The sequence below is a fragment of the Pleurodeles waltl genome, chromosome 6 (genome assembly GCF_031143425.1).
Source record: "Pleurodeles waltl isolate 20211129_DDA chromosome 6, aPleWal1.hap1.20221129, whole genome shotgun sequence".
NCBI classification, from domain to species: Eukaryota; Metazoa; Chordata; class Amphibia; order Caudata; family Salamandridae; genus Pleurodeles; species Pleurodeles waltl.
The window spans coordinates 1701104486-1701130729 of record NC_090445.1 but is presented as its reverse complement, the minus strand read 5'-3'; the positions used below and the strand labels follow the sequence as shown (position 1 = coordinate 1701130729).

Below are 26244 nucleotides of genomic sequence, written 5' to 3'. Positions count from 1 at the left end.
GTGGTAAATACACCAACACATCATAGAGCGGTTCACACCTCTGCAGAGGCCACTCTTCTCTCTACACTAGGGCGGTATATACACCAGTACATCATAGAACAGTTCACTCCTGGATAGAGATCACTCTGCTCTCTACACTAGGGTGGTATGTACACAGCACGTCATGTAATGCGTCATATAACAGTTCACTCTGTTGTGGGTTCCTTATAGTACCTAGGTTGAGCACCCTTATTTTAGCACCAGGCCCGTAGCTTGTGCCTTTTTCATATATACACGTTTCTATTAACTTCAGCAGCTTTTCTGAGAAGGCATAGTTGCTTGTGTTTGCACATTTTGACAGCCCCTTGTATGCATCTCACTCTGTGCCATGATCAAGGCTGTCATCTGCTGTACACAATATTATTGCTGGTATTGCTGCTCCAGTAGTTACAGGGTCGAACCTCAATTTTAGGCACTTTATCACACCAGACCTGTTCCTAGAACACAACATGTTTTGTTGTATAAACACCATGTAGGCCTAAGGAGGGTTGAGGGCATTTCAGCCATGGCCGTTCTGCGACGTGTGACATTCCATTGACAGCTTCGCTGATCCTGGTGCTGCCAACGAGGGGATTGCCATCCAGGCAACAGGCAGGCTCTTACCTTCCTCCTCAGGTGTGGGTTTAGGATCCTTCTCTTAGACTGTGACAAGCAGAAGGGTTACTACCGCTATGGTCTCAGACTTTAGACATAGGGTATAAGTAGGAATATTCAGGGTTCTAATGAACATAGAAAACGGTAGGAGTGTTTATCTGTTTTACAACGATGGTGACTATGATCTCTGTAGTATGATTCATCAGTTTGATAATCTCATCCCGTGCTTTTTGCCATAGAATGCAATTGCTTCAATAAACGCATTGAACTTTAGCTTGTATCTATTATTTTGCCTTAGTGTATGTGAGTCTCCAAATCACTGAACGCAAAGGGTATGATCTGTTTACCACAACTTCCCTGAGTGTCGTGCTCTAGGTTGTCACAAATCACCTTTTTTCTCTTCTAGGTGAGGCACTGCAGGCTAGTTCGGACTTAGAACGACGGGCTCCAGATGGTGTGGGACTGACTCAGTCACCCACACGTGGTGGTGCTGCCTCCCTAAAAACACCTGCAGTATCACTGTAATAATAGGGACCGCACGACAACTCCTGGATGGAGATCCATCTGACTCTCTACACTAGTGTGGTACATACACCAACACATCAAATAACGGTTCAATCCTGGGCAGAGATCATTAACTCTTCACATTAGGGCAGTTTGTACCCCAACACATCACGAGCGATTCACTAATGGGGAGAGCTCACTCTGACTCTCCACACTAGGGCTGTATATACACCAACACATCACCGAGCGATTCACTCTTGGTGAGAGCTCACTCTGACTCTCCACACTAGGGCGGTATATACACCAACACATCAGTACACTTTACACTAGAGTGGCATATACACCAATACATCAGTACAGTTTACCCTGGAGTGGCATACACACCGACACATCAGTACACTTTATACTTAAGTGGCATATACACCAACACATCACTGCACTTTACACTTAAGTGGCATTTCCACCAACACATTAATACACTTTACACTTCAGTGGCATATACACCAACACATCAGTACTTCACACTTAAATGGTATATACACCAACACATCAGTGCATTTTACACTGGAGTGGCTTGTACACCAACACATAAGTACACTTTACACTTAAGTGGCATATACACCAACACATCAGTACACTTTACACTTAAGTGGTATATACACCAACAAATCAGTACACTTTACACTTAAGTGGTATATAGACCACCACATCAGTACATTTTACACTTAAGTGGCATATACAGCAACACATCAGTACACTTCACCCTGGAGTGTTATATACACTAACACATCATAGTAAAGTCCCCACCTGCTTAGATAATACCCTACTCTTTACACTAAGATGGAGTACAGTAGGATGTTTTACACTGCTACACGTCTCCTTTTGTCTAAGGCAGAGTAACAATGATGTGTTGTGGCTCCTCACAGTATGTGTGAGATAGATGGCCATTCGTGCCATTAAAGTAATGGTAATCAAGTTTGCAGAGCCACACAAATCAGTTATGGTCTCTTTTCTACCAGTCACAGATTTCCATTAGTCATTTCAGAAATGTTTAAAGGAGCAGAATATGACCAAGGCACTATGCAACTTGCTACATATTTAATATCATTTGCATGTCACCAGCATGTGGGATTGAAATAACAGAAGTTTAAGTTATTAAACTGAGAATCATATAGTGCACCAACACTCTGATTATTTACAGTTTCTGTAAAAAACACCCCTTGTTTGTTTTTCATGTAATGAAGGGACTCGTGGACTTGCACCAAATTAAACAAAAAGGTAGTCATTCCAACCCTGGCGGTCGGTGTTAAAGCGGCGGCAAAACCGCCAACAGGCTGGCGGGAATAAATATGGAATTCCGACCCTGGCAGAAACCGCCAACAGAGACCGCCACATCAACACACCGCCCGCCACGGCGGTACAAATAAACAGCGCGGCGGTCACCGCCAACAGACAGGCGGGAGAAAATGTACCGCCCACTGTATCACAACCTACCAATCCGCCACCTTTTCCGGGGTGGTAGCCCCGCCGATAAAAACGTGGCGGAAACAGCCATTTCGTAGGGAAAACGCTCACCTCCATACACCCCACGAGGAATCCGGACAGCATGGAACCCGAACTCCACATCCTCCCAGCGATAGTCTTCCTGCTCCTCTACCAGGAGCACGAATGCTGGCGCATAAGACAACGGTGAGTACTGCACCTACAACACAGGGGAGGGTGGAGGGGAAAATATTATTGGTACACACATACGCGACACACCCACCCTCACCCTCACCCACTACAACACACACATCAATGCATAGCAACACATCAGAGTGACACCCCCCAAACCCCCTGGAAGAATGCAAATACAAAAGGAAATGATTCTAAACATTGGAATATATTGTATTACTGCCAAAAAATATATATACACATCAAAAACTCTTATATACATAAATGTACAAGTCCGAGCATTGTAGCAGGCATTGTTTGAGGACCACTGGGCCCAAATCACATGGGCAAAGCCCACACAGGATACCTGACTCCAACGGAGAGAGCACTGCAGGGGCATCAGATAGCAAAACTACAGGCACCTCAGGGGGAAGGGAAGGGGGGGCACCTCAGCCAGATAAGCGCACAACGCCAGATCCACGAGGGGCCTCCATGGCCACTGTTCAATCCTGGGGAGTGCAAAGCCACAGTCTCTCAAGTCCAGACAGTGGGTGGGCTGCCCACTGTTACATCCTGGGGAGTGCAAAGCCACAGTTTCACAAGTCCAGACAGTGGGTGGGCTGCCCACTGTTACATCCTGGGAGTGCAAAGCCACAGTCTCACAAGTCCAGACAGTGGGTGGGCTGCACACTGTTACATCGTGGGGAGTGCAAAGCAACAGTCTCTCAAGTGGATAACAGTCTCCACTGGTTCTGGAGGGGGCCTGGTGCCCAGAGTGCCTCGTGCAGCCCTGCCCGACACAGATGCGGGCCAGCCCCTGCCCCTCATGGGCCAGCGGTGCTTGAGATGAAGGGCCCAGTGCAGCGGTGCTTGAGATGAAGGGCCCAGTGCAGCGGTGCTTGAGACGGCGGTGCCCAGTTCAGCGGTGCTTGAGACGGCGGTGCCCAGTGCAGCGGTGCTTGAGATGAAGGGCCCAGTTCAGCGGTGCTTGAGACGGCGGTGCCCAGTGCAGCAGTGCTTGAGATAAAGCGCCCAGTTCAGCGGTTCTGGCCATGGCGGGGAGGTCATTTGCCACCTGTCCTGTGGCTGGCGGGGCCCTCCTGGCCGTCTGTCCTGTGGCTGGCGGGGCCCTCCTGGGCAGCTGTGCCGGGCCTGTTGGTGGCCTCCTGCCCACCTGGGATGGGGCTGGCGGGGCCCTCCTGGACAGCTGGGCTGATGGCGGTGTTGTCTGGCGTGTTGCCCTTCCCAGCCTTCCATGGTCGCCTGTGGCCCTTCCCCACCTTGGGCGGTGTGCTAGCTGTCTCTACACTTCCTGCCGGAGCCATGGTAGGGGTTTTAGTCCCTGGTGTTTTCACCCTCTCGCGCCGGCCACTGCCTATCTTGGGATGTTTCTCCGGGGGTAGGCTGCCCGTGCCTTGGCTTCGCACCAAACTGGCTGCCCTGGAGGGTGGGGCACTCCACAGTCCATGGCAGACTGTGATGACAGGGGCCGGTTTTGTCGTGGCTGAGGTGCTGACTGTAGTCCTATGACATGGACGGCGTGGGGGAGTTGGTGGAAAGAGGTTGAGTTTAGACAGGAAAAGCTTTTTAGGAGCAGTGGGACGGGTAGGTGTAGTGGGTATGGGAGTGGAGGAAGAGGTTGTGGTTGTAGGAGTGGCAAGTCTGGTGTCTTTGGGTGCAGGTGCTTGGGCTGGAGGCTGTTGTGAGGTGGATGGCTGTTGGGAGGGTGGCTGCCTGCGTTTGTGTATCTTGGAAGAGGGGGTCACAGACACACTGGGAGAGGACACAGGGGACGTGTAAATGGCAGTGGGGGTGGTGACTGCACGTGTGCGGGGGTTCTGGTGTGTGTGTTGCTGAGGGACGTAGTGGCTGAAGATGTTGTGCATGCAGGTGTGAGTGGAGACGTGACAGGGAGGGAGGAGGAAGACGAGGAGGAGGGGGACACAGTGGAGGCAGTGGGTGTTGGTATGTCTGTATGTGGATGTTGCTTGTGTGAATGCCTGTGTGATGTGTGGTGCTTATGTCTGGCTGAGCTTCCCTTGGGTGTTGAGGTGTGTGCAGGCTGGTCTGATGGTGTGTCTGGGATAGGCAGAGGTACAGGTGATAGGGTATGGGTAGAGGAAGTTGGAGGGGGGAGGCTAGAGACAGGGACAATGGCTGCCATCAGTGCTGAGGCCAGAGTCTGGAACGATCGCTGAAGGGCAGCCTGACCTGAATGAATGCCCTCCAGGTATGCGTTACTCTGGTGCACCTCCCTTTCTACACCCTGGATGGCATTCAAAATGGTAGACTGCCCAACAGTGAGCGTCCTCAGGAGGTCAATGACCTCCTCACTGAGGGCAGCAGGGGTGACTGGGGCAGGGCCTGAGGTGCCTGGGGCGAAGGAGATGCCCACCTTCCTGGGTGAGCGGGCACGGGCCAAACGCTGAGGGGCTGCTGGGAGGGCGGTGCTGGTGCGGTGGGTGGCAGCTGTACCTATTGTTGCGGGGGGCACAGATGTTGAAGCTCCCTTCAGAGGACGAGTCGGTGTCACTGATGTCTGCCCGAGTCCCCGCTGTGGAGCTCCCCTCGCCCTCCGTCCCACTGGTGAGTCCGTTGCGTGGCCCTCCATGGCCATGTGGGATGCAGCTCCCTCGTGCTCCGATGCCACTTCTCCTCCGCCTGATGATGCTAATGCACACATGAACAGGAAGACCACAAAAAAGGGGGGGGGGAGAATAAAGACATGTTGAGTGCATGCATTGGCGACACCGTTGGCGGACAGGACAGACACAGAAGCCCCCTGCACTACGCCGCGCACTTGGGGTCGACTACTCAATCCATGGGACATGGCCTACAAGCCTATGGACGACATCTGCACACATAGATGATACAGGGCCATGAATAACTGTACTTGGCACCCTACAGAGGTGGGGGCGGGGCACAGGGCCATGCCTTACAGAGGGGCCCAGCCTACAGAAATCGCCCTGGCCTAGGGATACCCACAGCCCTCCTCCCCCACCCAGACACCTCCACTGCGCGCAAAGTCAACAGAATGAGAGTGTACTCACCCCCTTGTGTCTGCTGTGATGTCCTCACGCGCCCATCCAAATCGGGGTAGGCCACCGCCAGGATCCGGGACATCAGGGGGGTCAAAGTCCGACTGGCACCCCTCCCACATTGGGAGGCCATCCCCAGCTGAGCCTCCGCCGTCTTCCTGCTCCAGCGGCGGATGTCCTCCCATCTCTTCCGGCAGTGGGTGCCCCGTCTGTGGTGGACCCCCAGGGTCCGGACGTCCTTGGCGATGGCACGCCAAATATCGATCTTCTGGTGGGCGCTGACCTATGTGAAATGTACAGAGGGAGAAGGATAGTCATCACCTTCTGCACCCTCAATGTGAGTGGCCCCCCATCCCTACCCTTGCCATGTGGCACATGCTCTCACCGTCGTTTGATGCATGCCTCAATCGCTCCCCTCCCCACCATCTTTCATCCACCCCACTCAACACAGGCATTGCCCATAAAGCATGCTCCCAGTGTATTTACCTGTTTGTCTGGAGGACCGTAGAGTAGCGCGTACTGGGGGAGGACCCCATCCAAAAGTTTATCCAACTCCTGAGCAGTGAAGGCAGGGGCCCTTTCCCCAGTCGCATGAGCCATTGTCTCTTCCAGACCGAGGTCACAGCAGCACTTGCAGTGTAGGTCCTCTCCTGTCGAAGATCAGGTATCGAGTGATTAAGCAGATAGAAAATGGCGGTCACGCCCGCGGCGGTGCGTACCGCGACCGCCGGCGCACATGGTCATTGGCTCCTGAGACCCATAGGGTTCAATGTTAACCAATGCTGCTTTGCGCCGCGGTCTTTGACCGCCTACCGCCACGGTGTGCCATGCCAGCGCATTTACCGCACATCCCATTGTCGCACTTCACAGGTCAGGCAGCTGCCATTTCAGGGGCCCACATGGCTTACTTTTTACTGCGTCACACATACCTAGGCCTTGCATCAACACCCATACAAACCATTCAATGGATTGAGAATCGTGTTATGTGCAAGCTGTGGTTACGTACCTGTGGGTTGATTGACTCTGTGCTCGCTGTTGTCCTTCATAGGCACCGTCTGCTGGGACATGCAAGGAGATGGAGGAATCCTCCGGTGTACAGACCGCTGGTGGACCTGTCGACAATGGAGGAAAGACATGTCATACTGACATACAGGCTTGACCGAGCCACTATTCATGAACTGTGTGCCCAGCTGGAGCCAGACCTGATGTCACCAATCCGCCAACCCACAGGGATCCCCCCTCTAGTGCAGGTGCTGTCAGTGCTCCATTTCCTAGCAAGTGGGTCAATTTAAACAACAGTGGCCATATCATCAGGGATGTCCCAGCCTATGTTTTCCAAGGTGTTGTCCAGAGTGTTGTCTGCCCTGCTGAAACACATGCGCAGCTACATCGTTTTCCCTGAGGTGGGGGATTTGCCTACAGTGAAGGGTGATTTCTATGCCCTTGGACATATCCCCAACATCATAGGTGCCATTGATGGGACCCATGTGGCTTTGGTTCCCCCCCCACAGGAGTGAACAGGTGTACAGAAACAGGAAGAGTTATCATTCGATGAATGTGCAGATGGTGTGTTTGGCAGACCAGTACATCTCCCATGTTAATGCCAAGTTCCCTGGCTCAGTGCATGACGCGTACATCATGCGGAATAGCAGCATCCCTTACGTGATGGCTCAACTCCAGAGGCACCGTGTGTGGCTAATTGGTGACTCTGGTTACCCCAACCTGTCATGGCTACTGACCCCAGTGAGGAATCCCAGGACAAGGGCAGAGGAACTGTACAATGAGGCCCATGGGCGAACTAGGAGGGTGATCGAGCGGACCTTCGGTCTCCTGAAGGCCAGGTTCCGCTGCCTCCATATGACAGGTGGATCCCTATTCTACTCACCAAAGAAGGTGTGCCAGATCATCGTGGCCTGCTGTATGCTTCACAACCTGGCTTTGAGACGACAGGTGCCTTTTCTGCAGGAGGATGGTCCAGATGGTGGTGTTGTAGCAGCTGTGGAGCCTGTGGAGAGTGAAGACGAGGAAGCCGAAGAAGACGACATAGACAACAGGAACACAGTAATACAGCAGTATTTCCAATGACACACAGGTAAGAATACACACCAGCATATTACATATACTTAAACACTACTACCTCTCTACTGTCTGTCCTTTTCACCCAGTGTATGGTAACTGAGTTGTGTCTTTCCCTTCCGATTTCAGAGATGTGGGCCCCACTGTGTGACATCTGCTTTGTTTCCCCATGGACTAAAGCTGTGTGACATTGGTATGTTGGCATCACAATGTAAATCAGCATTTTGGCACGGTAATGTCTAATACATTTGTTCAAAATCACAGCCAGACTCCTGATTGTTTTGTGCAATGACTGTGTTTATTACAGTGCTCTATATTGGTGGTGGTTGCAAATCGGTGAGGGGTGATGGTGGAGAAATGTCCTTGGCAGAGTCCAGACTATTTGTATCACAGGTGCATTGTCCAAATGCCTGTGGAAAGTGGAGCAGGGGCAGTTTAAGGATGGACAGGGTGACAATGTGGGACAGTGGGATGACAATCAGGGAGGTATCCTTTCCTGGCGGGGGTCTTGGCATCTTACTCTGTCTTCTTCCTGGATCTCAGGGACCGCTTGCGGGGTGGTTCTCCTTCTGCAGGGGGTGGGGTGCTGGTGGCCTGTTGGTCCTGTGGCGGGGCCTCCTGTCCACTAGCGCCGGCAGAGGTGGTAGGCAGTTCTTGGTCCATGCTAGTGTCAGGGGCCCTTTGTGGTGCCACAGTGTCCCGCAATGTGGTGACTACCAGATTCAGAGCCCCTACAATGGTGCCCAGGGCGGAACTGATGGTTCGTAGTTCCTCCCTGAACCCCAAATACTGTTCCTCTTGCAGGAGCTGGATCTCCTGAAACCTGGCCAGTATCGTCGCCATCCTCTCCTGGGAATGATGGTAGGCTCCCATGATGGAGGAGAGGGCCTCGTGGAGAGTGGGTTCCCTGGGCCTGTCCCCCCCCCTGTCGCACAGCAGCCCTCCCAGTTCCCCTGTTTCCCTGGGCCTCTGTCCCCTGGACCGTGTGCCCACTACCACTGCCCCCAGGTCCCTGTTGTTGTTGGGGTGGTGGGTTAACCTGGGTGCCCTGTAGTGGTGGACACACCGCTGATTGACGTGTCCTGGGGACAGAGGGATAAGCCCGCTGGGTGGGTGCTGTGCTGGTGTTCCCAGAGGGGGGAAGGTCTGCTGTGGCCTGTGGCTGTCTGAGGGGAACCGACTGTCCCGAGGTCCCCGATGGGCCGGGCTGGTCATCTAGATCCAGGTCGACAGAGGTGCTGTCATCACTGTGGGCCTCTTCTGGGGGTGGAGTGGACATTTGTGGACCCTCCTGAGCGGTGCCGTGGCGTTCGGGTCCTGCAGGGGTATAAAACCATGATATTTGCATTTGTGTGTGCCATAGTGTGCAATGGGCGGGTGCCCGTGTACCCCAGTGCTTGCATTCCTGTGTGGGGGCTTTTGTGACGGTGGTTTGGGGGGGATGGGGATGTGCAGTGGGCATGCTTTGGTGATGGGTGTCCATGCTTTGTGGTCGCATGCAGGGCTTGGGGTTGGGATGGGTGGGTTGTGATGGTGAGACATTTGCAAGGAGTAGGTGTGATGGGGGTGAGGGTGGGGGTATGAGTTGGCATGCTGGTGGGTTGGGGGGGATGAAGTAGTGAAGATGAGACTTACCACAGTCCATTCCTCCAGATACTCCTGCGAGGCCCTCAGGATGCAGGATCGCCAAGACCTGCTCCTCCCATGTTGTAAATTCTGGGGGAGTAGGTGGGGGTCCGCCGCCAGTCCGCTGAACCGCGATGTTGTACCTGGATACCGTTGAACGCACCTTCCCCCGTAGGTCGTTCCACCGCTTCCTGATGTCATCCCTATTTCTTGGGTGCTGTCCCACCGCGTTGACCCTGTCGACTATTCTGCTCTATAGCTCTATCTTCCTGGCAATGGAGATGTGCTGCACCTGTGTTCCGAAGAGCTGTGGCTCTACCCGTACGATTTCCTCCACCATGACCCTGAGTTCATCCTCAGAAAACCTGGGGTGTCTTTGCGGTGCCATGGGGTGGTGTGGGTGATGTGTGGGGTGGATTGTGTGGTGCTAAGTGTGGTGATGTGTATTGGTGTGTTGTGTGAAGTGCGTGGTAATATTGCTGGGTGATGATAATATGCGCGTCTGGGTGCTCGGATCTCTATTTTTCTGTGCGTGGTCCCGATTCTCTAGGAGTGGAGGTTTGTGGGTGATGTGGGTGTGTGTTTTATATTTAATTGGGTGTGTGGGAGTGGTGTTTGAATGTGTATCAGGTGTGTGTATTTTGAATTGTCCAATGTGGCTGTGTTTGTAAATGTGTGTGTATTTTGAGCGCAGAGGTGTGTACCGCCAATAGAATACCGCGGTTGAAAGACCGCCACGTGGATTCGTGTGTCGTGATAGTGTGGGCGTATTTCTGTTGGCGTGACGGTGTTGGTTTGGTTATCGCCAGTTTCTCGCTGGCCTTTGGTGTGGCGGACTTTTGTGGATGTCTGTATTTTGGTGGTTTGCGTGTTGTGGGTCAGAATGACCGTGGCGGTTTACTGCGGCCGCGGCGGTATGTTGGCGGTCTTCTGACAGCGGTATCCGCCTTTTAACGCCAAGGTTGGAATGACCCCCAAAGTCTCTTGTGAGATCAGGGCTGAGCTTTGTTGCTTCTCCAGAGCTTCCTGTGAGGACAGCATGAGTTATCAAACCTATGCTTTACTGAATGAGAGTATTTAAAGGAAACTCTTTTCATAGTCACCTTTGAACTCAGTGTCCTCCTCCATGTGGTCAAGGCTGTACATGTTGACGCTGTGAACACATCGGGCTCTTCATCAGGACATGGTTCCTAGTTTCATGGACCTATTAACATTGTGAAACACTGGGGGGGGGCAGTGGGGGGTTGCTTGTACTCGAACTGACAACAGGACAGGTGGCATGTCAGAAGAACTATGCACACCTCAGCAGAGATCTCGCATGTGCTGCTTCAGGTTGTGTGTATGAAAATTATATTGAAGTAACATCTGGCAGTGGATCTGTACTTCAAGATGTGAACAATGTCTGAATGCCTGAGAGCAAACCAATGCTTGCCTGTGGTAGTTCACACCTTTTCTTACTTTTCAAAGGCAGATGTAGTAATATGACTCGTTATCACCTCTAGTGCTCAAAATTGGGGCATTCAAATACACGTTACACTGAAAGGGACAGGGTTTTTTTTTTTGTATTCTCATATAGTTCAAAAGTTTTTATGTTTTACAAGCTTCTGACCACGGTTATACCTTTACGGGATGATCACATCTTTCCTCGAATTCAGCCATGGATACGGAATGAATAAATAGCACTTAACTGAGACCCTTTAATACAACCGGTGAAAAGGGGTTTTAAAAGATTTGTCTTATTAGAAGATGTAATACTGTTAAAATGTTAATTTTACCAAAATTCTTCTGTTTATTCACAGTTTTCTTTAAGCTATTAACAGTTTTTTCAGAAGAGCACTGAAGTGTTTTAGAATTCCAATAGAGAAAGATGGCTGGACTGTCCCTAATTTTAGGTTTATTATTTCGCTGCAATTCTGAAACATATGGGCTTTCTTATAAATGGTTCTTGTGATACAATCTCATGCAATGCTGGACTTCTACGTATATGTAAGTTAATCCTAGGAAATCAAGCAGAGGAATTGTTAATACAATTTGTAGAGCTGAACTGTTACCAAATGTTTACTCAGCGATTGGTGTCAGGAAGATTAGTGTACGGTTGATGGGTATTGTTGCATAACCATTTCTGAGTTTTATCACTGAAACTCACAGTAATTCAGGTTTGCATGCAACATACATGCCAATGATATTAAACCTGCAGAAAAAGAAGTTGCATATTGTATTGGTTATGGTGTGCTCCTTTAAATATTAATAATAACTAATGCAAAACTTGTATTGTTAGCCAACGAGTCTGTGTTTCTCTAGAATTTGAATTAAGACCACATTGTTGGCGCTGGTGGTCATCTCTCTTGTACATCTCCTTTTGGTCACTTCACATCATGTATGAAAAGTCAGAAGAACCAGCCCTTCTCCAGGAATTTACACTAAACCTCCTCATGCTGAATGCGCATCTGCCAGGCACCCTGAGGCTTCTGCCATATATTGCAAATACACTTTTACAAAATAAATAAACACAAATAAACACCAGTCCCAGCTGGACTTCAGGGAGCTATGACATTACAGTTTCACAGAACAGAGGGATAGGCTTCAAGGCTCAAGAGGGCAGGATACATTCTCCCGAATGTCCTCCTCTTCCACTCAGTGTGCACGGATTACAAGAATGGGTAGTGGGCTTCTTCTGTATTAGTAGGACAAGGGTGTAGGTGACCACCCGTCCATCTGCTTGCTCTCCCTGAATGTTACAAAGGTCCCAGCAGCCTCATACGTGTGACCAAATGGCCAGTCTCAGCTGTCGATGTGGTGGAAAGCTATGCCAAGACCCCAAGCCAGACCTACGGTAGGCCTTGCCAGAGGTTTATGTGCTGGAGCTATATGTGTTGCAGAGTAACTGGGGAGGGATCCCCTGGTTCTCCAGGTTGAAAAGAACCACCAGGGACCCATGTTAGTGCTCTAGCAGGCCCCAACTTAGGACCCTCAGGACCTGGGGTCCATGTGCAGGCCTGCTGTGTCTGCTGCAGGCCTGGGAAGGGCTAGTCTGCTTGAATCGGTTGAGAAGGTCAGAGTTTGGGCTGGCCCAGAGGTGGAGACCGATGGCCCTGGGCTCCATTCTTCAACTTGATGTGTCACAAAGTGAACTAGAAAGTGTTCCTCATGCTTCACGAGGGCTCCCTTGCTTGGCGGGGTTAAGAAGCTCTTACAGAGCCCAAAGTCAGAGTCTACAGGTGGCCTGGGGGTTGAAGCCTCCACCCCTGGGATCCATTCTCCAGATCGCTATGCCACTTAGAGCCCAGGATGGGATTCTGCTTGCCCAAGTTTAGAAAATCTGTCCGAGCCCACACGTCAGCGCTTCAGTTGGCTTAGAAGCTCCCTGCCCTGGGCTCAGTTCTTCAGCCTGCCATGTCACAAAGTGCCCGGGGCGGGATCCTGCAGGCACAGGAATGTCCCCCCGGCTTGTTCTGGTTAGGAAGCTTTAACTGGACCCCGGAGCTCCAGCTAGCACTTGGGTGGAAATCTAGGACCCTGGGCCCAATTTTAGAGCCCGCCATTTATCCAGGACAGGGTCTCGCTGGCCCAGAAGGCCTCCCCTGATTGGCCGGGCTTAGAAGTTGTGACCAAGCCCTGGGTCATACCTCCAGAGGGCCCAGGGGTGGAGGCCCCTGGCGTTCAGTTCCATTCTCTGGCTAAATGTGTCTTAAGTCTAAAGTGCCTGGGACGGATCCCACATGCTCCATGAGATTTCCTCTACTTTGCCAGGGAGGAAAGTTGCTTCCTGGACTTGGTTAAGAGCTCTGTGAGGCCCCCACAGGCCTATACCCGTGGCCCAGGTTGGACTCCTAGAGTTAGATTTGCTGAGTCAATCAGCACCAGGCTGGCCCCTCCAGGGTTAAGTAGAATCTGTTTCATAAGACATTGTGTGACCAGATGGCTGTCCTTTTAGCCAGGCCACCTGATCGCTCTTTTACCATACATCTGGTCACGCATACCATAGGAGTGCATAGCGCCCAGATTGCTGGGCTGGCCTAGAAGTCTCAGTGATGGATCATTTGACCCTTTGAAGCCAGCCAGGGGCTCCAAAAGGTTGGATACATACGCTCGAGTATCTACCTCTGTCACTCAGTGTGCACAGATTACAAGAAATGGGAAAACCTGGCTCTTCTCCACCAGTGCCTCCCCCGAGGGCAGGCAATGCTGCAGCCTGCTGGCATGGCTCAGGCCAGTTGCCTATGCTGAGGACGTTTGGCGGCTGGGATTGAGCTCTGGCTTCCACCAGCCCCAGCATGGTGGACTGCCAGTGTGAAGTTGGGGCTACCCTCACTCATTACCAGGCACCTGGTTTCCAAGTCATGTGTGGGCGAGTTGAGGTCTGAATACTCATGCAGTCCTGTCCAGCAAGACTGGTGGTGGAGCTGCCTGCCTCATCTGCCGTGGGAGACACCTGGTGTGGTGCCTGTTTTTGGCTCTGGGATAGAGTGACTGATATACCGTTTGAATCATCGCGAAGGCCAATTCCCAGAAGGGAAACCAGATAGAGCGGCAGATGAACATTTTTGCCTTCCTATTGCCTCTCCTGCTCCCACATCTGGGCAAACATTGAGAAAGGTGCCTGTAAGTTTTCACAGTAGGTCACTGGACTCCCATATTAAAGAAGAATGCAGCTAGCTGTGAGAATTAGAGTGACACAGGACACCTGTCTGAGGGTCAGTTGCCCTGGGACTTTCCCGTGGTGTGGTTTGGGCTGTCAAAGAGGGCTCTGACCCCTTCGTCCTACCAAGGTCAGACCCTTATTACCTTTTGTAGGCCCTCCAGGTCCTGACTTGGATGTACACTGTCAGTGCAACTGACATTCCCCACCTTGGTGGGGCAGACGAGTGGCCACTCCTCCCCGATTGTGAAAAACGAGGGGTGCTTGGCTGCGTTCATCATGTGATGTCACATGCCTGCCAACGTGACCCACCTTGAGCACCTACTTCTGGAACAGCTCCTACCTGGCCGCTGAGGCTGATTTTAACGCTGACCTCCGCTGGCTTCAGTCTCCATTCCGGAAAACGGTGTGCTGCTGAGACCTTCCCCATCTGAAATAGGAGTCCCACTTCTACAGCCCAGGGATCAGTCTGGCTTCCCCATGCTTTGGCATCTGACTACAACCTTAGATCCAACGTGGCAATCCACTGACTTTAAGCATACTACTACATGGAGGAAAAGACACTAACTAGGATTCCGTCACTAACTTTGATGGCAGGTGAAAAGCCGAGCTCCGAATTCCCACCCAGAAGCAGGAGAAGGAAGGTGCATACAGGTGACTATCTCCCCGGCAACGCTCAGAGGGCCAAGTCCTTGTGATCAAGGCTCATCCTGTGGACAAGGTGTGGCTGGTAGTGGCCTCCAGTGTACCAGGACTGGATCTTCTTGGAGTTGGGTTTCTTGAAAATGCAGTCCAGAATGAGTGATAAACTTTATCAAAAGGCTAAATATGAGTGCAAGACTCATATTTAAAAGAACTTTGAAGAGAGAGTCCATCTTCTCTACCCGATGCAGGGTGGGGTTGGACTGTGAGTCTGGGGCTCCTGTGGGCTGAACGGTTCCAGTAATCCCCAGTGAGAAGCGAACAAAGCCATAGCTTTTGTCTCGGAGGCCGATCCAGCCGACTGACAAGTATGGGTGTGCCAACTCAATGAGCCACATCACCAGCCAAGCAGGCCTTATTTCAATTTTGCACAGTCCTACCAGGACACGTAACACAACACAGTAGCAAATCTGTGTACCAGGAATATTGATACAGTTGGTAGAAGAAAGAATTACAACCCTCTACCTATATACTAGTGCCACATCACAGGAGCATAACCCTCTACCTATATACTAGTGACACATCACAGGAGCATAACCCTCTACCTGTATACTAGTGAAAAATCACAGGAGCACAACCCTCTACCTGTATATTAGTGACACATCACAGGAGCATAACCCTCTACCTGTATACTAGTGACAAATCACAGGAGCACAACCCTCTACCTGTATACTAGTGACAAATCACAGGAGCACAACCCTCTACCTGTATATTAGTGACAAATCACAGGAGCACAGCCCTCTACCTGTATACTAGTGATACAGACAGGAGCACAACCCTCTACCTGTATATTAGTGACACATCACAGGAGCATAACCCTCTACCTGTATACTAGTGAAAAATCACAGGAGCACAACCCTCTACCTGTATATTAGTGACACATCACAGGAGCATAACCCTCTACCTGTATACTAGTGACAAATCACAGGAGCACAACCCTCTACCTGTATACTAGTGACAAATCACAGGAGCACAACCCTCTACCTGTATACTAGTGACAAATCACAGGAGCACAACCCTCTACCTGTATACTAGTGACAAATCACAGGAGCACAACTCTCTACTTGTATATTAGTGACAAATCACAGGAGCACAACCCTCTACCTGTATATTAGTGACACATCTCAGGAGCACAACCCTCCACCTGTATACTAGTGACACATCACAGGAGCACAACCTTCAACCTGTATACTGGTGACACACATAGGAGCACAACCCTCTACCTATATAATAGTGACACACCACAAGAGCACAACCCTCTACCTGTATACTAGCGACACAGACAGGACCACAACCCTCTACCTCTATACTAGTGACACAGCACAGGAGCACAACCCTCTACCTCTGTACTACTGACAAATCACAGGAGCACAACCTTCTACCTGTGTACTAGTGACACATCACAGGAGCACAACCCTCTACCTGTATACTGGTGACACATCACAGGAGCACAACCCCCTACCTGCTAGTGACACAGCACAGGAGCACAAACCTCTACCTGTATACTAGTGACACATCGCAAGAGCACAACTTTCTACTTGTAAACCAGAGACACAGCACAGGAGCACAACCATCTACCTGTATACTAGTGACACATCACAGGAGCACAACCCTCTACCTGTATTCTAGTGACACATCTCAGGAGCACAACCCCAGACCAGTATACTAGTGACAGCACAGGAGCACAACCCCCTACCTGTATACTAGTGACATATCACAGGAGCACAACCCTCTACCTGTATACTAGTGACATATCACAGGAGCACAACCCCCTACCTGTATACTAGTGACGCAGCACAGGAGCACAACCTTCTACCTGTATACTAGTGACACAGCACAGGAGGACAACCCTCTGCCTGTATACTAGTGACACAGACAGGAATACAGCCCTCTACCTGTATACTAGTGACACAGCACAGGAACACAACCCCCTACCTGTATACTAGTGACACAGACAGGAGCACAAACCTCTACCTGTATACTAGTGACACATCACAGGAGCACATCCCTCTACCTGTATACTAGCGACACAGACAGGAGCACAACCCTCTACCTGTATACTAGTGACAAATCACAGGAGCACAGCCCTCTACCTGTATACTAGTGATACAGACAGGAGCACAACCCTCTACCTGTATATTAGTGACACATCACAGGAGCATAACCCTCTACCTGTATACTAGTGAAAAATCACAGGAGCACAACCCTCTACCTGTATATTAGTGACACATCACAGGAGCATAACCCTCTACCTGTATACTAGTGACAAATCACAGGAGCACAACCCTCTACCTGTATACTAGTGACAAATCACAGGAGCACAACCCTCTACCTGTATACTAGTGACAAATCACAGGAGCACAACCCTCTACCTGTATACTAGTGACAAATCACAGGAGCACAACTCTCTACTTGTATATTAGTGACAAATCACAGGAGCACAACCCTCTACCTGTATATTAGTGACACATCTCAGGAGCACAACCCTCCACCTGTATACTAGTGACACATCACAGGAGCACAACCTTCAACCTGTATACTGGTGACACACATAGGAGCACAACCCTCTACCTATATAATAGTGACACACCACAAGAGCACAACCCTCTACCTGTATACTAGCGACACAGACAGGACCACAACCCTCTACCTCTATACTAGTGACACAGCACAGGAGCACAACCCTCTACCTCTGTACTACTGACAAATCACAGGAGCACAACCTTCTACCTGTGTACTAGTGACACATCACAGGAGCACAACCCTCTACCTGTATACTGGTGACACATCACAGGAGCACAACCCCCTACCTGCTAGTGACACAGCACAGGAGCACAAACCTCTACCTGTATACTAGTGACACATCGCAAGAGCACAACTTTCTACTTGTAAACCAGAGACACAGCACAGGAGCACAACCATCTACCTGTATACTAGTGACACATCACAGGAGCACAACCCTCTACCTGTATACTAGTGACACATCTCAGGAGCACAACCCCAGACCAGTATACTAGTGACAGCACAGGAGCACAACCCCCTACCTGTATACTAGTGACATATCACAGGAGCACAACCCTCTACCTGTATACTAGTGACATATCACAGGAGCACAACCCCCTACCTGTATACTAGTGACGCAGCACAGGAGCACAACCTTCTACCTGTATACTAGTGACACAGCACAGGAGGACAACCCTCTGCCTGTATACTAGTGACACAGACAGGAATACAGCCCTCTACCTGTATACTAGTGACACAGCACAGGAACACAACCCCCTACCTGTATACTAGTGACACAGACAGGAGCACAAACCTCTACCTGTATACTAGTGACACATCACAGTAGCACATCCCTCTACCTGTATACTAGCGACACAGACAGGAGCACAACCCTCTACCTGTATACTAGTGACACAGCACAGGAGCACAACCCTCTACCTGTATACTAGTGACACATCACAGAAGCACAAACCCCTACCTGTATACTAGTGACAGCACAGGAACACAACCCCCTACCTGTATACTAGCGACACAGACAGGAGCACAACCCTCTACTTGTATACTAGCGACACAGACAGGAGCACAACCCTCTACCTGTATACTAGTGACACATCACAGGAGCACAACCTTTCTAGGAATATTGATACAAATGCCGAACACAGGAACACAACCTTCCCCACAATAGTTGACACAGCATAGGAGCCTAGCTATCACAACTGAAGGCGTAACTGAGTCAAGTCCTTCTTGGTGAGGCTGGGGAGAGACATTGGTGAGGGTAGGGCGAGACATACCCCTCAAAAGATTAAACCCTCCTATTGCAGGCTTTAGTGAGACATACCTCACCTGTTAACTCACAGTCTCCTATTCCAGGATAGGATGAGACATACCTCACCTGGTGATTCCCTGTTCCATGTTGGGGTGAGGCATACCTCACCTGTTAACTCATAGGGCCTGATTACAACTTTGGAGGAAGGTGTTAATCCGTCCCAAAAGTGACGGATACACCACCAGCCGTATTACGAGTCCATTATATCCTATGGAACTCGTAATACGGCTGGTGGTATATCCGTCACATTTGGGACGGATTAACACCTCCTCCAAAATTGTAATCAGGCCCATAGTCTCCTATTCCAGGATAGGGTGAGACATAACTCACCTGATAACTCAACCCGTCCTATTCTAGGCTGGGCTGAGACATCCCTCACCTGATAACCCACACCATCCTGTTCCAACCTGGGGTGATATACAACACCTGAAAGCTCACCGCCTACTAGTCAAGGCTTGGTTGAGAAATACCACTCCTGATAACTCACACTCTACTATTCCAACCTGGGATGAGGCATACCACACCTGTTAATGCACACCTTCTTATTCCAGGCTAGGGTGAGGCCTACCTCACCTGATAACTCACACCCTACTATTCCAGTCTGGGGTGTGGCATACCTTGCCTCATAATTCACACCCTCCCGTTCCAGGCTGAGGTGAGACGTCCCTCACCTGATAACTCACACCCACCTATTCCAGCTGGGGTGAGAAACCCTCACCTGATAATTCACACCCTCCCATTCCATGCAGGGGATATATATATCTCACCTGGTAACTGACAGCCTCCTGTTCTGGGGTAGGACAACACTTGTCTAACCAACCTCCTCGATCATCCATTCCACAGCGGAGTAAAATGTTGAGTGTGAAATTGCGCATCAGCAATACTCCATCACTGGTGGGCCGATGTAGGTTGCTCCCACAGTGTCTCCTTCCCAGGGGACAGATCTAGGGTCCCAGCAACATGGTAGCAGCCCAGCTCTCCAGAATTCATCTGCCTTTTATCTCACTTGCTGGAACTTCCTGTCTACACCACTTTTGCGTTCTCAACTGTCAATCACACCCACTCACAAGTGACTTCAGCCAGTCTCTCCACTAAGCCTCACTTTGGGTCTTTGACTGTCTCTGCAAGAGGTGGGTTCTCTCCTGTTAGACTTGACCCTCTCTGCAGAGCCATCCACAAACTTATTTCCTTCACCCTCCTATTTCCGGAGCCCGTTTATGTTGGATTTCAGGACTCTGTGCACTTCACCACTGCTCACCACTGCTAAAGTGCTTGTGCTCTCTCTTTTAAACATCATCAGTAAAATTGGCTTGTACCCAACTGGCACATTTAATTTACTTGTAAGTCCCTAGTAAACTGGTACTGTGTCTACACAGGGCCTGTACACTAAACACTACCAGTGGGCCTGCAGCACTAATTGTGCCACTCCGTTAAGTAGCCCTTTAAACATGTCATTCCTGTAATTGCAGCTTGTGTGTGCTATTTTAAACTGCCAATTCGACCTGGCAAAATAATTCTGTTGACAGACCTAAACCTTCCTGTTTAATACATATGTCACCCCCGGGTAGGCCCCAAACAGAACAAAGGCCAGGGTGGACGTGTACTTTCAAGTTTTACATACCCTGGTAGTACTGCAAGGCCTCCCTCTCCCATGGGAGAGATACTTCTGATTGGTGAAAATCATCATGAGATACTGAAGGCCCTGCGACTCGTACCGTGTTACCAGACACCCCCACGACAGCTTCATTCACTTTATGCATAATGTCAATACATCCAGATACGATGGTCTGAACAAAATACTTTCGCCAGGGGCACTATGGCCGGGCTGCCATGTGTGCAAGTGAGAGTGTGGTCATTTGGGATGTATGAACATGTGTGCATATGAATCGGATGTATGTGTATGGGAGAGCCTGTGTTGTATGTACTTGTGGCACAGGACATACCTTTCGCCATATGTGGCACCGTTCCGAGTATAACACAAACACATAACCATGTTTTTAAAAGGGAGGAATTTAAAATGCAGAAAAATGTTCTGCAAAAATGTTCGTAATATGGAACATTTTCCTGCACTTTAAATTTCTCCCACTTAGAAGAGTCTGCACTTTCAGTTATAAATATGACACTTGTCTACCAGCCACTGGGAACAAGATGCCTGCTGTGTTTAAATGCAACACTTTGAAATGCTGCCCTGCTGCTTGAAGCCTGCCCTCCATGTCTTGCTCAGAAGGAAGGCTGAACCTGTTCCCATTGTAGGTTTAGTGACTCCAAGGGTCAGCTGACTGGTTTGAGCTACAGGGACATAAACTCCAAAGGCCTCCCTGCATCTGCCCAGCTGACGTGCTGTCTGGACCTTAACTAGACCTGCAACTAGATCTGGAAGTGGAACTGCCTGAGCCCTTCTGGCCTCTGCAAGAGTGAGTCCCTGATCCTCAAGAGGTGCCTTCCCAGGTCCTAGACACTTGGGAGGCAGCAACATGAACTCCTCTCACTCAAAAAGGAGAAATCCTGAAGTTTTGGTTCTTGGTGACCCTGGATGGGCCTGTTTGCTCCAAGATCCTACTGTCTTCTCTGACTGCTAATGCCAAGCTCCAGTGAACCCAATTCTTTGCTCTACTGGCAGCGACAACCAGCAATTTGAGATCTGCATTTCACTCTAGAGCATTACCAGCCCATGGAGAGATTACCAACTTGAATCTCCAGCAATAGACAGTCCTCGTTGCCCAACAGGATCCTCATGCTATAGCGATGACCATCTGCAACACTTAGCCTGCTCTTTGCACTAAAGCGACGACCATCCACAACGCTTTGCCTACTCCTCCCGCCCTCCTCCATCGTGAACAGAACTCTTCGCGCTGGTCTTTAGAAGTTAACTTTTTCAATTGAACTAACCTGGTCCCTGTTTCTGGCCCACGTTCCATCATGGTCAGCCTAAACTGGAGATTTTCACCCAGTCTTGCACAACCAGATGCCTGTGAGTGGCGCTATGTGCTTTTAGGTGCTATATTTAATTTAAATCTCTGAAATTGCATATTTCTGATTCTACTGATTGGAATTTTGTCATTTTGATGTCAAAGTAATTTCTAAAATTTTACTCTAAGTTTATAACTTGGTGTGGAATGTTTCTTGTGTTGTGCTTTCACTTTATTATAGTTTGAATTCTGCATAAATACTTTACACATTGCCTGTTAGTTAAGCCTGACGGCTTTGGTGCCGAGCTGCCAGAGGGTTAAGAACAGGTTAATTTAGTGACTCTTGTGGTCACCCTGATAAGGATTGCGGCTGCTGCTTGAGATGGGTTCACAACCCCTCAACCAACAACCCAATTTCTCACTTCTCTATGGTGCTTTATCCAAGAATCTAGCTTCAGTGCAACTTTACAAATTCTGAGCTTGTGGTTTGTGAGGTGTCTGAAGGAAGGGAGGCAGGAGTGTGGGAAGGACAGAAGATGGTTGAAGGCAAGGTAGTAAGAGGCTGCAGTTCAGAAATGAGACCGAGCACGCTAGTGTTCTGTGTTTTAAAAGAAACTATCAACTCCTCCACCCTCCGTCCGGACTCCGACCCTAAGGACGGCAGCGCTTGTAGGAAGCTTCACAACATCTAACCAGCTTTTCTTTGCTTCTTACAGGACAAGTTAAGAAATGAGAAGAAGAAACTTGAATCTGAGTTTGAGAAACTGCAGCAACTCCTGAAAGAAAATGAGCAAACACTGCATGAAAAACTGGAGAAGATGGAGAAGAAAATTAATATGGTAGAAAATGCAAATATCACCAAACTGACCAATCAAATCACCTCTCTCAATGCCCTGATAACAGAGATAGAAAAGAAGTGCGAGGCGTCGGCGTGGGAACTCCTGAAGGTGAGACAGTGTTTGGTAAATTCAACACAAGAAGAAAGGGGAAAATTCATACAGTGTGTGCAGTGCTACATGTATAAGGGAAACATGCGTGATCTCCTAACATTATCAATGCACAGTGGCCCCAGGCACTTTCACAGAAACACACAATATACAGAAACCAGTAACTTACATTGCCCCCTTTTTACGCTGTCAGCCAATACAACATACAAACTGAGGCATTTACAGTCACCTCTAACAGTATCAGATGTCAATAACCCATCTCAATGTAGGGCCTAGATATTTTTTATTTCTGTATTTTTTTGTATTTGAGCTTTAGCGACACACCAGGCAGTTCCAGTACAAGGATTAACATAATGGATGCCAGAAACAAAATGTGAAAAGGCAAGATAGGAATAGCATCATGAGAGACACCATCTGAGAGTATTGGGGGTCATGGCGCACGAATACCAAAACATAGGGCCAAAGTACGTCATGAATAAACTTAGCGCATGTTCTTTTGTGTCCTCATAGTCTCCTTCTTGATACACTTAAGGGCTCAGTCCCCTTGCCAAGAATATAGGCTTTCTATATGCCACTTGGATATGAGATCGTCTGGCATTGTTGGTGGCAAGAACATTTATTTTCTCTGAACTTGAAGGGGTGAAATGAATATGATTATCCGGGCACCCAGCATCTTGTCCTCATCCAGTGATCTCAGACAGACATGTAAAGATCTTATTCCAAGAGCCTTCAACTTCTTCATGGAAAAAAGATATGAAGCAGCCCATACACATGGTCAAACATTCAAATTCAACAGGAGACGCTGGTTTTTCTAATACCTATTTGGTGATGATTTGATCCAAAATATCTGGGTGAGTTACTGATACCGATTCAAAATTCTGACGCGACATCAATATTGCGGCAGTTTTTGATCACGTTAAGTCGATATGTAGTTAGAGAAATGCTTAAATCAATGTTTTTCTTTTGTAAAGTTGGTATACAGCTAGAGAAATGTGTAAACTAATGTTTTTCTTTTCAGAAGTAATGTATTGCTGTTGACTTTTGATCGCTTTAGGTCTTTATGGGAAGTTGATGAATTTAATTATTTTTTTGATGGCATGTAATGACTAGAAGTTTAAGCTATTTGATGCGAGTATAATAAATAATACATTTTTTCTTTCCTTGACATTAGATCTGGACTTCTATTTTCGATATTATATACGTTTGGAGCACATATTCATTTAGGTAATTTGTATTACCGCTTGATACGGAATTGTTATGGACAATTAAGGTATTTTACCATAGTTTTTATTTTGGGTGCCCACTTTGCACTGTGGGCTGCATCTGGGTCTTTTTCTTGGTTTTTACTGGTTGTGGTTGGTCACTTAATTGCTTAGCATGTTGTGGGCTTGTGTGTGCCTATCTTTATTAGGTGTTTCATTGATGGTGTTATTTATTAGGTGTATTTTAGTAGTGACTTTCCTGTCACGTAATTTAGATGATAGAATAGGTATATTTAACTTCCTTATTGGGTGTTTACACATTTAATGTAAACTTGGTGTTTGAGCATGTTGGTTTTAACTCGTACATTATGTTTATGATTTCTAGCCCTGAAGAAGTCGTAGGGGATGTAATATTTCCCAAGACGAAACACGTGTTGGCTGGAATTGCAATTGTCTTTGGATCTCTGACTATTTGATGTGAAGATACATTTCGAATACATTTTAGACTCATCGGATGATTTTACAACCTATTTGGTGTGATATGGACTGATTTATAAAAATTGTTATTCATAAGACTTGCATATTTAATATATAATCTTTTTATATCTACAAGAGGGGAACCTCAGTGTGTGTTTTCTCAGTTTTTGAGGTTTTCTATACCTCTAAGGGTTGTGTGTTTCCCTTGTGGGGTTACCCCGTTATACTACATAGGTTGGATTGGCTTCCTGAGCGCCATATTCCCTCATTTCACACCCCATTCTATTATATCCAAACATTCCAACAGGCCCACCAGGCACGAAGCGGTGGAAGTTGTCTTTCCAACATGTAAATCCTGCGTGAAACCATTTTCTCCATTTTATATATCATGATGTTCAAAAAATGTTTGATCTGGGCAATTACTATTTTCCTAATGCAGATGACCACAGACTTTCTCCGTTGACAAGATTGCCTCTTGTAAGGTGTCTGGGGTGCTAATAAGTTAGATATCAGGGCCTGGTTGACAAAGGTAAAGTTAGACCAAAAGTCTACCTTTAAACCTGAAGTCTGAGTTTAGACCTGAAGTCTAACTTTACATCTGAAATCTAAGTTTAGACCTGAAGTCTAAGTTTATAGCAAAAGCCTAACTTAGACCAAAATTCTAACCTTACTACTTTTCAGTATTCACAGAGGTAAGTTACTAGTAGTAACTTTCCTACTAGTAATTTTACTAGTAGTAAAGTTCCTAATAGTAACTTACTTTAGTGAATACCGAAAAGTAGTAAAGGTAGACTGTGCACACATTATATTAGTGTGTTACAGGGCCAAGCAAAATGTCAGTGTATCAGTTTCACATGCAGTTGGACACTCAAGGCAGGGGCACCATGGCCATTCCATCAAAGCAAAACACAAATGATGGATGGAATGCGGAACCAATCAAACATTCACCCCCAGTCACAGATCTGGGTTTAATCCATCGTTCTTTTGCTCACCATGCCACCCCAGTTTAGACCCAGCCATATGCAAATCAGTCTCAACCCTATTCCTCATGGGAACAGTCCAGCCCGAACTGCCAGGCCAGGTCCTCCCTGGACCGGAAACAAGCATCCTGGGACTGGTTTCAGGGTTTCACCCTTCATCAGACAGGCTAGCTTGAATCTAGTGGCATAGTGAGCCCGGGACCCACGTCTGGGCATATCCGGCGCACTTATGGCAGCAAAAGCAAAGCAAAAATGATGGATGAAATGCAGAACCAATCAAACATTCACCCCCAGTCACAGATCTGGGTTTAATCCATCGTTCTTCTGCTCACCTTGCCACCCCAGTTTAGAACCAGCCGTATGCAAATCAGTCTTCACCCTATTCCTCATGGGAACAGTCCAGCCTGAACTGCCAGGCCAGGTCCTCCCTGGACCGGAAACAAGCATCCTGGGACCAGTTTCAGGGTTTTACCCTTCATCAGTCAGGCTAGCTAGAATCCAGTGGCATAGTGAGCCCGGGACCCACGTCTGGGCATACCTGGCGCACTTATGGCGGCAAAAGCAAAGCAAAACACAAATGATAGACGGAATGCGGAACTAATCAACCATTCACCCCCAGTCACAGATCTGAGTTTAATCCATCGTTCTTTTGCTCACCGTGCCACCCCAGTTTAGACCCAGCCATATGCATTCCGGTTCCATCACCCTACGAAGCAACAAAACTATAGCCAGATGCAAGATACCTTGTTATGGTAGTCATGTTCCCTAAGCAACTCTATTTTTGTTTACACAGTTGCCTGGAAACCCTTTAGGACCCTCCACACATGGGTCACCTTCCTCCAGGGCCTTAACAAAGGTTAGACCCACAAGGACGGTGTTTACACAGGTCGCCTGATCCTCCTCGGCATCTGCCTTTTCCCTTCTGGTATATGCATTTGAGGGAACTTCTCCTTGACACAGGGTGGTCTGGAACATTCGGGTACCTCTTTACCTCTGCCCTGGGTGATTGGTGCAGGCGTCCCGGTCTCT

The 26244-nt window shown here is 48.8% G+C and overlaps 1 protein-coding gene across 1 annotated transcript in view; it reads left to right on the top strand.

Moving 5' to 3' along the window:
- Positions 1-26244, top strand: part of LOC138301813 (E3 ubiquitin-protein ligase TRIM38-like) — an 89356-nt gene that overhangs the window by 21830 nt on the left and 41282 nt on the right. The window contains exon 3 of the mRNA XM_069242313.1: positions 22326-22556. Coding sequence (XP_069098414.1) covers positions 22326-22556 — 231 coding nt within the window. The remainder of the gene's footprint in view (positions 1-22325; positions 22557-26244) is intronic.